The sequence below is a fragment of the Oryzias latipes genome, chromosome 14, assembly GCF_002234675.1.
Source record: "Oryzias latipes chromosome 14, ASM223467v1".
In the NCBI taxonomy this organism is placed as follows: Eukaryota; Metazoa; Chordata; class Actinopteri; order Beloniformes; family Adrianichthyidae; genus Oryzias; species Oryzias latipes.
This window is the reverse complement of record NC_019872.2, coordinates 30355494-30371505: the sequence shown is the minus strand read 5'-3', so window position 1 is coordinate 30371505 and position 16012 is coordinate 30355494. Positions and strand designations below refer to the sequence as shown.

Sequence of the window (16012 nt, the reverse complement as noted above, 5' to 3'; positions counted from 1 at the left end):
CGTATCATCGGCATAAAAGTGAAAATTAATGCTGTGTTTCCTGATTATGTTTCCTAAGGGCAGCATGTAAATCATAAACAGGATGGGAACTGAGCCAAACATGTTTGACTGACTGAACTTTTGAAATCAGAAACCTGCAGCCTGAAGACTTTCCATGTCTACATGCCTTCAGAGGGGAGAGTAGCAGGTCCTCATCCTAACACCCTTCTGTTTTCTGCAGCCAATCATTTCACATACACCCCCCCCACACCCCCTGAGGTTAGCACCTGTTACCCCCTTTCCGCTCTTGGTTCTGTTTGTCCAGCGTCTTGGACCGCTTTCTCTAACTGGCAACTCTGACGTGGATTTCAGCAGAACTAGGGATCATTACAAAGATCGTGTCATGGTGTCCGCCGGTCCAATGGGAGAGAACAGCACCATCCCTTCATTCTTCCAAACCTTTCACAACAATGTGGATGAAAAAGGAGAAAAGCCACAGAATCGTCTTCAAAGTTTTATTAAACAGGAAAACTGACAAAGTCTGAGCAAATTGATAGAAAACCGGTTTAGCAAACAGTTTCCACAGTTTTTTGTACTTTGTGTTTGGGTAAAAAAGTTCTGATGTAGCATTGGACCGGAGCCGAGAAGGAAACGGTGACGGACCAAAGCCCGGCAGCAGAAACTTCTGTTTTTAGGTAGAAAACATCAGTTTCACAGAAGACACAAAGGAAGCTAAAACACAAACAATGTAAGGAAGAGACGAGCCTCAGCTTCCTGTTTCCATGCAGAGTCGCAGATTCGTGGCTTCATGCTGCCACACATTCCAGAACATTCTAAAAACACAGCTGTCTGACAATGTTCCTACTTTTCCAAAAAGGGGGATGTTTTTAAAGGATCATAGACAAAAGGATGTGACCCCTGCATTTGTAGACTTTGGTGATTAAGAAGATCAGAAATTCTCACACGTTTTTGTCAAAGACAAATAAGAATTGATTATTCGTTTTTGCCTTTAAGACCCGTTTTTTCAACATAACTTTGCTGTAAGTCATCAATTTATCCTAGAAAATACCGGCAGATCAGCAGTGAGATCTCTGAGGAAGTCTGTGGACTTTGCCAGATCAGAGGGTCCAGATCTGCCGATTTGATTTTAATTCCAGAAGTTTATAGGTGTGAATGTCCAGCCAGAGAACAGGGTTGGTAAGGTGAGTTTCATCATCTTCAGCAGAAAATTTTTGAGACCAACTGTCCAGACGAGCCACAGAGACAGCTTTTTGGAGTTTTCCTTTCTGCTCATTATGGGGATTTTGAATGATTACTCTTATATAAACTTTCCTTAAAGTATGGGAAAGATAATCTGGCCTTTTGAACAATCTGGGTTTGGTATTTGGGGTTTTTTGTGAAGTCTGTCCATGTGAACAGAAGGAAAGGAAATATTTGAAACCCTAAATTCATTTTTACCTCAATCTGGAAGGGAGTGACAGTGAAGTAGAATAATAATGTAATAAGAAATAAGAATGTTTGTTCCTCATGACTGTACATGTGTTCTTTAGTGCTGGCATGTGTATAAACTGCATCGTTCTAGATATAAATGATCAGATTATAAATTATGAAACTGAAAATGTCAATTGTAGAGGAGAGGGGAACATTTCTTTTACTTTGGAACTGCTGGCGAAGACAGTTACTGACAAAAATTACATGTTTTTCATCTAGTTTGTTGAGACTAAAATGAATCTGTGAAATAAACTGAGCTAAACGAAATGTGAACTGCTATGAGGACACTGGGAAGCAGGTCAGAACCAAACTGAGGAATCAGAACCTGTCACAATAGGGGTTGGGTTTATTCAGAGTAGTAATAGAACATTTTGGGGCAACAAAGAGGATTTTCACAATGCTGCTCTGCCTATTTTCCAGTTGGCCGAAGGTTCTGTTTGGGGCCAAGTTTTTCTCGTATTTACAACTATTCTGGTTTGTAATAAAGTGGCATTTGTTACTTGTGTGTGTCAACTTGTGTCCACCTGATTTTACCTGTTTTTCTGCTCACCTGCTTCCTCACCAGGGCATATTTGGACAAATGGTTGTTAAGCTGCTTGGCAGCCATTTTGAATGTTCAGCTGAAACCATTTTGACCGAAATCTCAGCTTGTAACCCAGGAGGAGCAGTGGAGGGTCAGAGCAAATATTGTATGACGGGAAGTTTAAAATGTTCCACTCAGCTTTAGTTTTTCCACAAACGAGCAGTAAAAGAAAAAGTAGCTCCAGATGCCTGGAGATCAGGTCAGAAGAAGTCCAGTAATTTCAAGTCAGGTGAGGCCAGGTCTGGTCCAGTCAGGTAAAGTCTGGTCAGATTGTGCTTTCTGTCAATAAATGTTTTGTTGCTTCTGGTTGAACAAAAATTTCCCACCTCAAATCATATTGTTTGTGTCTTTTTTGCTCTACTTTCATGTAGCGGTAAAGGTTTTCATCCCACGTCTCTGTTCCTTCTAGGCCGCTAGATTGTTTAGTCCAGTTCCCTGGATTGGGATCACATTCCCGTTGAGGACAGACCTAAACCTGCAGCTTTGCTCATGCAGGGTAACCTCTTAACTCCAATGCTTGGAAAGTCATGAGTCACCACACGGCCATTCTCGCCTGTGAGGCCTCCACCTAAACCGCAAGCAAGGATTCCTGCTTCACCTCCTCCAGAAACTCCACCCAGGCTGCTGCTCATCATGGCGGCATCAATTAGCTCCTGCATGAAGGAAAAACCACAGTCAGTCTGGTAGACACTGCAGCTGTAATAGGAGTGTAACAATTCATACGATCCAATGAGATCGATCTGTCTGAGGAAAGTTGTTACACAAGTTGACCTAAACCATCATAAAATTGTTTCAAAATGAGATAAATCAATGACCAATATTGGAAAATACCATTTGGATTGAGGTACAGTATATTTATTAGACTAGAAGGTGAACCGACCAATCACAGCAGACAACACATGTGATGTCATTAAATGGATCAATCCATCATTCCAGTCCAATGTGTGGACAGACTTTGAATAAAGTCATGTGACCATCCAGTGTCTAGAATGTTCCAAGAATGTTCCCTTTGGATTCTTTGGATGTGGAAAAACAACAGTGGTGAACTTTAGGAAAGTAACAGGTTCAAGCAAAGTTCATGACACTGACGGGGTGTAGGTATTACTGTCTCACCAATTTGCTTTGCTTTTTTGGCATTTTTATCAAACTAAGGAGAAGTTTGAACAGATTTAACCTTTGTTCTATGTTAGATGACCCCCCCCTTCCACTGAGGTGTTCTCCCTACCATGACAAAGGTGGATAAAGGTGGAAAGATTTCATGTAATCCATGGACACCAGTGAAGATCACAAATCATTGAAGAAAAAAGGTTCAGAGCACTGTCTAGTGGGTCTAGATGACCCAACTCCCAACGTTAAAGTGCCTAGGATAGACCAAGGGTTACAGAAGTCGGAACCTTTCTTTGCTGTGGTTTGACTGCAGAGCTGCCCTGCTTAACATGCTCAGATAGAGATGTGATGACATTCTCTGCTTCAGCTTGCATAATCTTCTGCAAGCCCCAAGAATCCAGCCTTTGTGCTCAGATGTGAAGGGAATAACAAAAGTGGAAGAGAGCACCAGACTCTAATGGCTTGTTTGTATTCTTTTTGAACAGCCCATCTGATTTTTACGGAGCCCTTGTCCTGACATTAAGATATTAAAATATATCTTGTTCCCACAGATTAATATCTTGTTCGTACGAAATACTATTCCGTTCCCACAAGATACTATTGCGTTCCATCAAAATACTATCCCGTTCCCTCGAAATGATTAACTCGTGCGAACGCAATAATTATTACGTTCGAATGCAATAATTATTCGCGTCATAAGTCATACACGTGGATATGCTCTCTGTACGCCGGCAAAAAGCCGCTTTCAGCGGTAACTTCTGTGTCTCTGTGACCCATATTCGTTCAAAAAAGGAACATGAAAAACAAAATGATCACTTTCTTTACTGTCTCAATGAATATAAGAAAAATATCAAAAGATTTATGATAACTAGGCTGCTTTGTCATACAATAACTCCTGCTAGGCTACTACTAGCGCCGCCGCAGAGCTCTTTGATGTATGCCGGCATTTGGGCAACTGGCTGGTCGGTTGACAGACAGCTGATATGGTAGTTTAGGGTCGAATAGGAATAATAATATTCAGGACTTGTATTTTATTAACTTTAGCAGTCAGTCGCTTTACATTCGAAGGCTATAAGGATACATGCTAACTAACTAGCTGATCATTTATCCTGTTATTAATTTACGTCATAGATTTACAGCAGTCACCTTCACATTTCTGTCTGTGTGTGTCTCATTACATTGCATTGAAGATACGGACGATGTTTAGAGAACATATTTATTTATTTTAAAAAGTACAGCATCCATCATATTCACGTTCATTCACATGATCTGGTACGCCCTCAGTTATCTTGCTGCAAAAGCCGCTTCCTGCCGCTACTTCCGTGTCTCTGTGAGCATTCAATAGGGGTAAAAATAAAAGCAAGAATGGTCTATCTGTTATTGTCTCGGTGAAAATCTGAAAAATATCATATTAAGCTGACTGCTTCGCCTAATGCACTTACCATTAGCTCGTAGCATAACAACAATGGCAGTACATCACGTTTCCCAACATGCTTTGCGGCCAATCATTGGTCTTGTTGTTACACCTTGGTTACAGGGACACGGTGATTGGCCAATGATACGAGATATTAATCTGAGGGAACAAGATATATTTTAATATCGTAATGTCAGGACAAGGGCTCAGTAGTTTTTAACCATCGCAGTCTGTTTGACAGAGACTTCCATTTCGTTACACAGACAGCGGCGACCCAAAGACACAACAACCAACTTTGTGAGCCCAGCTGATTTTTGTGTTGCTGCCCTGCGGTTGCATAGCAGCAGCAGATTCACTGCTAAAGCTGAACCCATCAGTAATGGCACGAGGTTTCACCTTCCAAACTAGAAGAAGAGGAGGGAATCATTTATTGATGATGATTAAATGTATTGATTTCTAATGATATTACTTCACTTGCTACAAAAATGGATTCATGATTTTCTAATGAAACATAATTGGCACATATTTTTAACTTTTGATACTTGATCAATTTTTTTTGAAGATTTTTGAAACAGTGTTGTTTATTTTACTGATATAGTATTATTTTTTAATCATTTACATGATTTTTATAATTGACATAATCTGTATATATTTTAGATAAATGATCTGCATTTACCATTGATTTCTAAAATAATTATATTTTTACATAATAATTAAGTATTTCATCTTTGTTATGTGCTTTATTGATACCTAGGGATTCTATAAGTTCACTCTCTTTTAAGCAATATTACATTTTATGTCTAACTATCCAAAGTTTGATACGTCTTTGTATGAATGTATAACTGATTATTGTAATGTTTTGTGTACTATTTTTATTTGATTGCTTGAAATAAACCATTTCAAATCAAATCAAAATCAACAGAAAATAAACACTAAAACACATTAAAACACAAGATTAAATATAGGGATATAAAAACAATAAAACACTAAAATAACAGAAGTCTCATGTTTAAACCAAAAGCCAGGGCATAAAAATAAATGCTTTTAATTTTTTTTCTTTCCACTACCACAAGGCCCTAGAGAAATGAAGGTGTCTATTACGTAGGTAAAAGCGGAATGGAGCCGGTGCTGGTGAGGCCCCCAAGAGGGTCACCCCTGGTGAACCCCGCCACCATACCCAACCCATCCAATCCCCGGGCCCCTAGGTATCTGTGTGCATAATATGTTAGGGTGGGAGCAATCCAGTTACTAAAGGATTGTCCAAAGCCAAACTTATCCAAAGTGGCTATTAGGAATTTACAGCTGACCCGATCAAATGCCTTTTCTGCATCCAGTGAAACAATGGTTGCTTCTTGGTTATTAATAGGTGTGTGATCTATGAGGTTGATTAATCTGCACATGTTAGTAGATGAATGGCTACCCTTTATAAAGCCTGTTTGGTCAGGATGTACGAGGGAAGGCACTACCTTCTCCAGCCTTCCTGCCAAAGCTTTGCAGATTATTTTGAGGTCTGCCTTAATCAGGGATATGGGTCGATAGCTGGATGGTGCTGTGGGATCTTTCCCAGGTTTCATAAGTAAAATAATGTTGGCAGAGTTCATATTTGGATGTATATAATTGTTTTTTTCCTTACTTTCGGTTGTCATTCTGAGAAAGTGGGAGCTAAAGTCAACCAAGACCCTCCCAACACCCGCACAGTACAGCAGATAGAGAGGGACCGCCTGCCGGGCAACCACGTCCACCAGCCCGGGCAGGGCCGGCGGGACCGCCACTGCGGCCCCCAACGCCAGAGAGCAGGGGGGCGCAGGGGGCAGATAGTGCAAGCCCCAGCCCGACCCGTAGAGCAGCCTCCCCACCGCGCCCAGGGGGCCCTACGAGGGGCCCCACCCCAGGGGGGCACCCCAAGCCCCAGACAGGCGGCTCACCACCCAGGAGTCCTGAGCATCCCCCAGCCCCAGGCACAAGTCAGGGCCCCCCAGGCAAGACCCGCCCCCACGCTTCAGGCAGCCCCCCCCGGAAAAAGCAACTGGATCATGTGTCGTATTTACTGTTTGATCTATGACTGGTGAAATAGTTGTCTTATTTTTGTTTGGTTTGAGATGATTTGCCTGAAATTTCCCAGATTTGTTACTGCTCTCAAACCTATATAAGCATAGTCTCTGTAATAAAAACTGTGTTCTTTGATTAGTTATTTCACTTAGTTCAAGTTTAGCTTTCCTTATTTTTTGCAAAGTTTGTTCATCCGGAAAGTTGTTTGGGCTTCTTCCAACAACCTAATTTTTAGCTCTAAACCCACTAGCTTAGATTGTTCCTTGTTTTTTTATGGGATGAGAAGGCGAGTATTTTGCTCTTAGTACATGTCCTGTAAGTCAGTCTAGCTCTGTGAATTCAGCATCCTGAGGGTTAAATTGTCAACCTGTCCTTGGCTTCAGTCTCCGCTTTAGGATCCTTCCACTCAACCTACCAAAATACCAATACCGAGATCTCAATTGAAACAAAGAAGGTCTCAATTGAAATCTGGAATGTGCTGCAATAATTACTGGTTTAATGTGAAAATGTTTTCTAATGACAAGCAATAATTTTTACAGGGTTACTGTTTACTGAAATCATGAATGAATGTTTTCTGAAGATAATCAATCATTACTGGGCACTGGATTTAGTAACTTGAAAAGAATCTATCGGATCAGAACCGGATGACAAAAACTATGTAAAACTATCAAATAAATGAACTCAGTAGGGGTGGGATTATATCAACTCGCTTCTTCTCCTTTGCAAGCAATAAATCAAGCTCTACTTGACTTTAGTTAATGATCACTGTATTTAATTTAGCATATGTGATTTAAGTGTTTTTTTGATTTTACTGTTTTTTTTGTGAATGCACTTCATCATTTCTGTGATGAGTTTGATACATCTGTGTACATTCTTTATTGTATTGACTACAACGCTTGAAATCAATCAATCAAATCAAGAAGCACAAAGTCCCTTTGGAGATCTTTTAATTTAATCATTATTTTCAATCTCTTCTCTCTGGTCCCAGCTCCGTGCACATCCTATGTAGCTAACCTAAGGGTGGACATGCTGTTGTTGAGGTTACACACCTGTATTAGTGATCTTATGGTTGCTATGTGGCATTCTGTATAATACACAGTGTATGGGATGTCATGTTGGGGATCCTGAGTTTCTGAGTGTGTTGTACAGATCAGTAGAAGTGTAGAGTGGCTGGGTTATGTGGCAGCTCAGGTGAAGGGAAGGGGAAAGGAGTGCAGAGGGGAAAGGATTAAGGGAACAGTGAGGGAAAAACAGAACAAACCATTATTTAGCTCACTTTACAGTAAGAACTGTCCAATTTATAAATTCAAGAACAAATTTGCCAAATGCCCTTGGTTAACCCCCGGTCTACAAAATGCTTGTAAAAAGAAAAATAACCTCCATAAAAAATTCTTAAAACAGAGGACAAGAGAAACTGAACAAAGATATAAGTCATATAAAAATAAACTAACTGAAATAACACGTTACAGTAAAAAAGTGTACTTCAATAATCTACTGAATGAAAATAAATACAACGTAAAGCGAGTTTGGGAAATATTAAATAACATCATTAAAAATGGGACAAAAAAGCGAACTTATCCAGATTACTTTACAGATGAGAAGGGTCAAAGCTATGACATCAATGTAGCAGCAAACGGTCTCAATAACTACTTTGTTAACGTGGGTCCAGAGTTGGCAGTGGAAATTCCAAAATGCAAAACTAGCAAAGACAATAACCCACCCATCGAAAGGATCCCACACTCAATCTTTCTCTCTGATGTGAACGAAAATGAACTGATATCAATTGTGAATAATTTCAAGAGTAAAAACTCAACAGATTGTGAGGATATAGATTTGAAAGTTGTGAAAAAAGTCATTTATAGTGTATCTAAGCCTCTAACATACATATGAAACTTATCATTACAAACTGGGAGATTCCCAAACCAAATGAAAATAGCCAAAGTGATTCCTATCTATAAGAGTGGAGACAAACACCAATTTACAAACTATAGACCTGTTTCTCTTCTTCCACAATTCTCAAACATTTTAGAAAAAAATATTCAATGATAAATTAGCTTTATTTATTGAAAAACATAACATTATAAATGAAAACCAATATGGTTTTAGAGAAAATAGATCTACCTCATTGGCTATCATTGATGCTGTGGAGGAAATCACAAATGCTCTGGACAAAAAGAAAAATGCAGCTGGAATTTACATTGACTTAAAAAAAGTATTTGACACTCAATCATGACATCCTACTGGACAAACTGGAAGTGTATGGGATAAGAGGACTAGCGCTAACTTGGGTCAAAAGCTATTTAACGGGAAGAAAACAATTTGTCAAGATTCATGAATATACATCAGAAACCAAAGAGATAAGTTGTGGTGTCCCACAAGGATCAATTCTGGGCCCGCTGCTATTCAATATTTACATAAATGATATATTCAATGTTTCAAAGCTTATGAAACTCATATTATTTGCTGATGACACAAATATATTCTATTCTACAGACAATCAAAGGGAACTTATCAAGGTGGTGAACACAGAGTTAAATAAGATAAAATTATGGATGGATTACAACAAATTATCTTTGAACCTAGATAAAACCAAAGTGATGTTTTTTGGAAACTACAATGCAAATAAAGAGCTCTCAATTGAAGTAAATAATGTCTTAATCGAAAGTGTTACAGAAATAAAATTCTTTGGGGTTTTTATCGATGACAAACTAAGTTGGAAGCCACACATCAGACATACAAACTAAAGTCTCAAAAAGTATTTCAATCGTAAATAAATCTAAACATATATTAGGATACAACAGTAGATATTTATTGTACTGCTCCTTAATATTACCATATTTCACCTACTGTATAGAAATTTGGGGGAATAATTACAAGAGCTCACTTCATCCTCTCTTTCTACTTCAAAAACGAGCCGTCAGAATTGTACATAAGGCTGACTATCATGATCATACAAACAATCTATTTTATCAATCTAGACTTTTAAAACTGTGTGACCTTGTTGATTTTTACACTGCGCAACTTTTATACAGAGCCAGTTGGAAATTGTTACCATCCAACATCCAAAAACAGTTCTTAGAAAATGAAGGAGGCTACAGACTGAGGGGATGTAGGAACTTCAAGATCAAACTGATCAGAACCACAAAGAAAGGTTTCTGTGTGTCGGTGTGGCACTAAACTCTGGAACGGTTTAAGTAATGAACTCAAAAAATGTTCAAATATTCAAGAAAAGTTATAAAGAAACTGTTATTTCAGGATATGAAGATAAGAGGATTTAAGGATCAACAGGTGTTTGAATAATTCCAAATCCATGTGTGAACTTGACTGTGGTGAAATAATCAAAGCTCTTTTAATTAAAACTAATGACTTTTACATTGTAATGTGCAATAATGATTACTGAAATGTTTGAATTACCATCAATAAGCTATTGATTTTATTTACTTGATCTGCAATGTGTAGCAATAATTTCTGGTTTAATCTTATCATGTGTTCTAATAATAATCAATTATTATTACATATCGGTATCGTTACTGTTTACTGAAATCATGAATGAATGTTTTCTGAAGATCATCAATCATTACTAGACACTGGATTTTATTACTTGAAGAGAATCTATTTGATCAGAACCGGATTTAAAACACTGTTAAACTATCCAATGAATGAACTCAGTAGGGGTGGGATTATATAAGCTTGCTTCTTCCCACTCCTTTTCAAGCAATAAATCAAACTCTAATTATACTTTAGTTAATGATCACTGTATTTAATTAAGCAGATGTGATTCAAGTGAGGTTTTTGTTTTGTTTTATTTTCTGTCTTTTTAATCTATGCATTTCATCATTTCTGTAATGAGTTTGATAAATATCTGTAAATTCTTTATTGCTTTGACTACAATGCTTGAAATAAATCAAAAATCAAAATCAAATTATGTACAGGTCTGCAACTGCTAAAAGACACTGGTAGTGATCTAAACTAACGAGGAAAACCTTTATGCCCCATGAGTTATGGTGTGAAACATGAACATAAGAGAGTGTTAGGAGTGTGGATACATATTTGTTTTTTTAGTAGAGCCAGGGGGTGACATTTGGGTAATGCTTTTACTTTGGGTTCAAACCAGCTTCAAGTAGGAAGGTCAAAGGGGAAAGCCTCTCAGCTGACACCATCTTTGTCTTTTTTGTTTCTAAGGGTAAAGGGGGGGAGCGACAGAGCACCCGGAAGCCCTAGTTGATCAGGTCAGACTCACCTTCATCCGCCTTGATTCAATTCTTGACTTGTAGCAGAACTCAACCAGGGCCACCATCATAGCCAGCCCCAGCCCACCAATCAGAATGTAGAAAACTCCCGCCACATTGCTCAGACTGAGCGCGCTTGTCTTGTCCTGCCAGCGTAAAAAGGTGGAGTCAGGGAAAACTAATGACAGTGCTGACAGTCCTTTCATCAACACATAGCTGCACAGATGGACGTTTCACCATAGGGGAGGGGTTTGCATTCAGTGTCTGTGATCTGAGAAGGCAGTTTCTCTCTCTAAACCCATGCAGGTGTGGCTCCATTTACCCGTTACAGGCTCTGAGATGTTCCTGTTTATCTCTAACCCCAGACTAGAGAAAGGTTTACTCCAATGCCATCATCATCACTGTTCTTCCTCTCAAACGTCTCCACCTGCTTCCCTGCATGGATCTCAATAACATCTACGTATCTGATCCTCTGAAGAAGGCATTCCTGATCCATCCTGGTCCTAAAGAGAACCTCAACATCTGCATCTTTACTGCCTCCAGCTCTGCTTCCTGTTTCTAAATAATTTGACCTCTTTTATCGTTAGGATGATTAATTATCTGGTAATATTTGTGAAACAGCGCAACCATGCCTCAAATCTCTGACGGGACTAGACTTTGTCTTTATCACAGGTTTGAACATATCTGACTTTCTCTCAAACTCTGCATGGATCTGAGCTCAAACTGCTACCTTAGATCACAGCCTTTGTAGACGCATCACAGCCATGCACAAAACAGGACGCTTCTCTAGACTGGTCTCCTGCAGCGGTGTCACATGCACACATGCACGACTGCTGTGGACGTCACACTCTTTCCCAACATGCAGCCTGTTGGGGGGATTGCAGCTTTCCCATCCACCATTGTGTTCCAGTATGTAGAAAACTTTTCCAGGATTTGTGGAACTTCAGCTCCTCCTTCAAAATAAAAGTTTCCTTCTATTCCCACAGACGTCTGCAAATTTTAAATAGTTTGTCCTGCGATGAACGGAGATGAATTTTTGGTAAAGAACTTTACCCGTTTCTTTAAGACTCAGAGAGTTGCAGTCTTGGTACCGTTCAACCAAAGACACAATTATGAAGACGTCTACTCACACATTCAAACTAAATTTACCTCACATGTTCACATTTACAAATTTTCATGCACACATTTAACAAACTCACAAACCCATTTCTAGACACAAACAAACACATATTTTATACTTTTATTCACAATTAAAAACACAACCATACTTAACCACACGTCAATTCACACATTTGTACACATTACCAAAAAAGGTTACAAATTCATACACACACACGCACATTTACATTCATACAAATTCAGACACAAAAACACTTTTTCATGCAAACATTCACCAAACTTACAAACAAACGTATAATGGAATTTCCCATTGGACGGCTAATGCTAACGGATCGACCTAAGAGGGGAACTGTATTTGAGCCGCCATAGAATTTTATGACAGTCTTTCCTTCATTCATTTATTCAAACATTCATTCATTCTTACGCTGACACGTCCACACACTTTAATACTATTAACTCACACACACATTGAATTACACGCACAACTACTTCCACTAAGACAGCGGACATTCACACATGCATTTATAGGCACATTCACATACATGTGCAGAGTTAAAAATAAAAACAAAAAAAAAGTGTTTTTTTTTTTATTGCAGCTGAATTTTATTCGCCCTGGGACAGACTGGCAAACTGTCCAGGGTGTCCCTTGCCTTCGCCTACAAGTGGCCAGGATAGGCTCCAGCAGCCTCGTGACCCCCAAAGGGACAAAAAAAGGGCAGAAGAAAAAGATGAAAGCAGCTGAATGAGAAGAACCAGAACATCAGTAGGAACCAGGAAAGCTGCCCGCTGTTGTTCTGAGTTCAGATCATTAGCTTCACCCATTTCAGCATAAAAACAACATTCATTGAGTCGGAGCTAATTTAGTTAATTTAAAGTAAAAATGATTTAAATACTGTGAGTTCCACCTGACAGGAAGCTGAGCAGAACCAGCAGAGCGCCCACGAAGCTAAACTGACGTGAAAACAGGAAATCAAAATGTTTTCCTCACTTTACTCTTTGAAAGGTTATGTTGGTTCATAAAAGTGGAATTTTAATTTGTTTTGTTGTAAATTTGAAATGTCAGATTTAAAACATGGATGTTTGAAGAGTCATTAGTATTTGTTCGGTAAAAGACGTCGGAAGTTTGGAAGTTTAGTCCTCATCAGGGTCTGAGTGAATGGAGTGGTGAATCTGACCATTACTGGTTACCGTGGTTACCATGAGGAACTTTCCACTAGCCCTGCTTCCTCTCCGCTCTGCTTCACTGTTCACGGCACCGGCCGTCACTTTGGTGGTTTATTCTACCAAACAATAGTGTTGCAGGACGATCTGACAGAGCAGTCAAACACAAAACAACAAGCACACATTTTCAGTCAGTGTTTCTGTAAGGGTTGATGTGTGGAAAGGCTGAGATGGGGGTGGCTGGGGGGAGCATTGAGAGGTTTACCAACACATAATCAAAGAACCGGATGGAGTCACCTCCAGAACTGACCTTTCTGCCGGAGTCCTTGTGTCCACACTCTCCCTTGTCATACCACCACTTGTTTTTCAACTTGTCTAAGACGGCTTGTTCATTGAGCTTCAGTACTGCTAGGTTAACTGGGATTCTTCAAAAAGGGGGGAGGGAAATAACATAAATAACATTATGCACTTCCATGTTATCTTATGTTATTATTGAGCTGCTACTGCTGCAGCAGTGTCTTAGTTAGAGTGACATTAGCAGTACAGACGCTTTGAACGCGACAGTGAACACCAACAACAGAAACAAACAGCCACAAACACGGAAAACCAAGAAAATGTCAGCATCAAAGTGATAATAATACTCCATCTAGCTTCGATGGCCTGACTCCCTAAGTGCAAGATGTGTATTACTGTATCACTTTGAGTAACCGGCAAAAACAGAGAAGCCTCTGGGAATCAGATCGTTAGGCCTGAAGTCCAGAGAAAGTTGGATTAGGAGCTGTGTTCTGAAGAACCATCAACAGTTCAGAACTCAAATGTACCGAATCAAGAATCTGACTGATCAGAGGAGCATTTTACAACATGCTGTCTCCTCCAAAGCAGCTGCTTTACATTTGGTTACCTAGGCTACCTCCTTGCATTTCATCGCACAGGTTTTTTTTTTGCTTGTTCGTGAAAATGACAAAGTCACGAGCACATCTCATGCACAGATGCTTGCACTTAAAAATAATAATCTGAAAGGAGGGCCGTAATAGAGCTTATGTAGTTATCATTTGCTCACAAGCTGTTATCGCATTAATATGAAGTGCTGACTATACAGGATATGATGTTTCTGTTCTGCCCGATTGAATGACGCACTGTCATGAAATCAACCCCTCCCTTCAATAAAAACAGACTCTATGAATGGGAAAACTGGACTCCTCTTTTGCAGTTTGCATTGTGACAGACGGGCTTCTCCTTTTGCAGAAGTCTAACAAATTCTCGCTTCCTGTGTGGTTATTCTCTTTGTTAAGAAATAGTCATAACCCTGACAGGTAGCTAGATACTTTCACTATTGCTTTGAGTGCGTGGGTATTGAAATGTGCTCTACCAGTTGTCTGAACAGGCAGTTAAAGGGTCAAAGCTACCATCTTCCTTTGGAAAGATCTTTTCCTTCAACCTTTTCAAAACCAAACCAGATGGATTAACTGTTATAACCAACCAAAGCATTTGAGTCTGACATGCATGTGACCCTGACCCACCTGATCTTAAATGAGCCATCTCGCTCCAGACTTTTTATCATCTAATAACTTGCACAATAACAGTACTACTGTGACAGGTACAGTATGTACCACGGTGAAGACGGCATTTACAGTATCTGGTTGTTCTTTTCTTTTCTTGCATAATTATTATTATTATTCGCCTCGTTTGTCAGAATCCAATGTCTGCTTGTAAAGTCTCCCATAAGTCTATGAGACGATCTTTGTCAGATCCTCCTAACCTGCTGTTCTTTTCTGTTGTTCTTCGGGGTTTGAGTACTATCAAGGTGACTTTGTCATTTCAAAGTTTGTTTTACTGTGGCTTTAAGTCAAGTTTTTCAATCAGTCTGTGGAACTACATACCAACCAGACATGATGATCACATGGTCATAATTTCACATCACTCATTAAAAATAATTTTTAAATTGAAATATGGCTGATGATGCAGAGTAGAAGGAAAACCTCTCATTATAAAATGAATCAGTCAAACAGAAGCCAGAAGGAAGGGATTCTGATTTTCTTCCTACTCTGTTTCATTCTGAAACAGTGAGGTTGTTGCCGGTTACCCCAGTAAGCCATTGCCTGTCGTATCCTGTTGTGGTTATGGTGATCTGACCTTGGAGTCCCCGCCCCTGGTGCCGCACTCTCCCTTGTCATACCACCATCTGTTTTTCAATTTGTCCAACAGGCCCTGCTCGTTCAGTTTTAATACTGCCAAGTTTACGGGGTTTCTACGGGAATGATAGCAACAATAGAGGATAAGCAGGAGCTCTGTGTTAAAGAAGATGGTCACGGTGAAGACGGCTACACCGTCACATGTACGTGTCACAGTGAAGACAGCAACACCATCACATGTACGTACCACGGTGAAGACAGCAACACCATCACATGTACGTACCACGGTGAAGACGGCAACACCGTCACATGTATGTACCACGGTGAATACAGCAACACCGTCACATGTACGTGTCACGGTGAAGACGGCAACACCATCACATGTATGTACCACGGTGAAGACAGCAACACCATCACATGTATGTACCACGGTGAAGACGGCAACACCATCACATGTACGTGTCACGGTGAAGACGGCAACACCGTCACATGTACGTGTCGTGGTGAAGACGGCAACACCATCACATGTACGTGTCACGGTGAAGACGGCAACACCATCACATGTACGTGTCACGGTGAAGAGGGCAACACCATCACATGTACGTGTCGTGGTGAAGACGGCAACACCATCACATGAATGTGTCGTGGTGAAGACGGCAACACCATCACATGAATGTGTCGCCGTGAAGACGGCAACACCATCACATGTACGTGTCACGGTGAAGAGGGCAACACCATCACATGTATG

The 16012-nt window shown here is 39.9% G+C and overlaps 1 protein-coding gene across 3 annotated transcripts in view; it reads right to left on the bottom strand.

The window, feature by feature from the left end:
* Positions 1-480: 480 nt before the first annotated feature.
* LOC101167340 (glutamate receptor 1) overlaps positions 481-16012 on the bottom strand; it is a 92906-nt gene continuing 77374 nt past the window's right edge. Inside the window, exons 16-18 of one of the 3 annotated variants that reach the window (XM_023962454.1) lie at positions 15266-15380; positions 10864-10998; positions 481-2706 (exon numbers count right to left, since the gene is read on the bottom strand). In XM_023962454.1, coding sequence (XP_023818222.1) covers positions 2500-2706; positions 10864-10998; positions 15266-15380 — 457 coding nt within the window. In that variant the 3' untranslated portion in view covers positions 481-2499. Of the gene's footprint in view, positions 2707-10863; positions 10999-13442; positions 13558-15265; positions 15381-16012 lie in introns of those variants that run through there. The other 2 variants (XM_023962453.1, XM_023962455.1) reach the window with 2 other exon arrangements.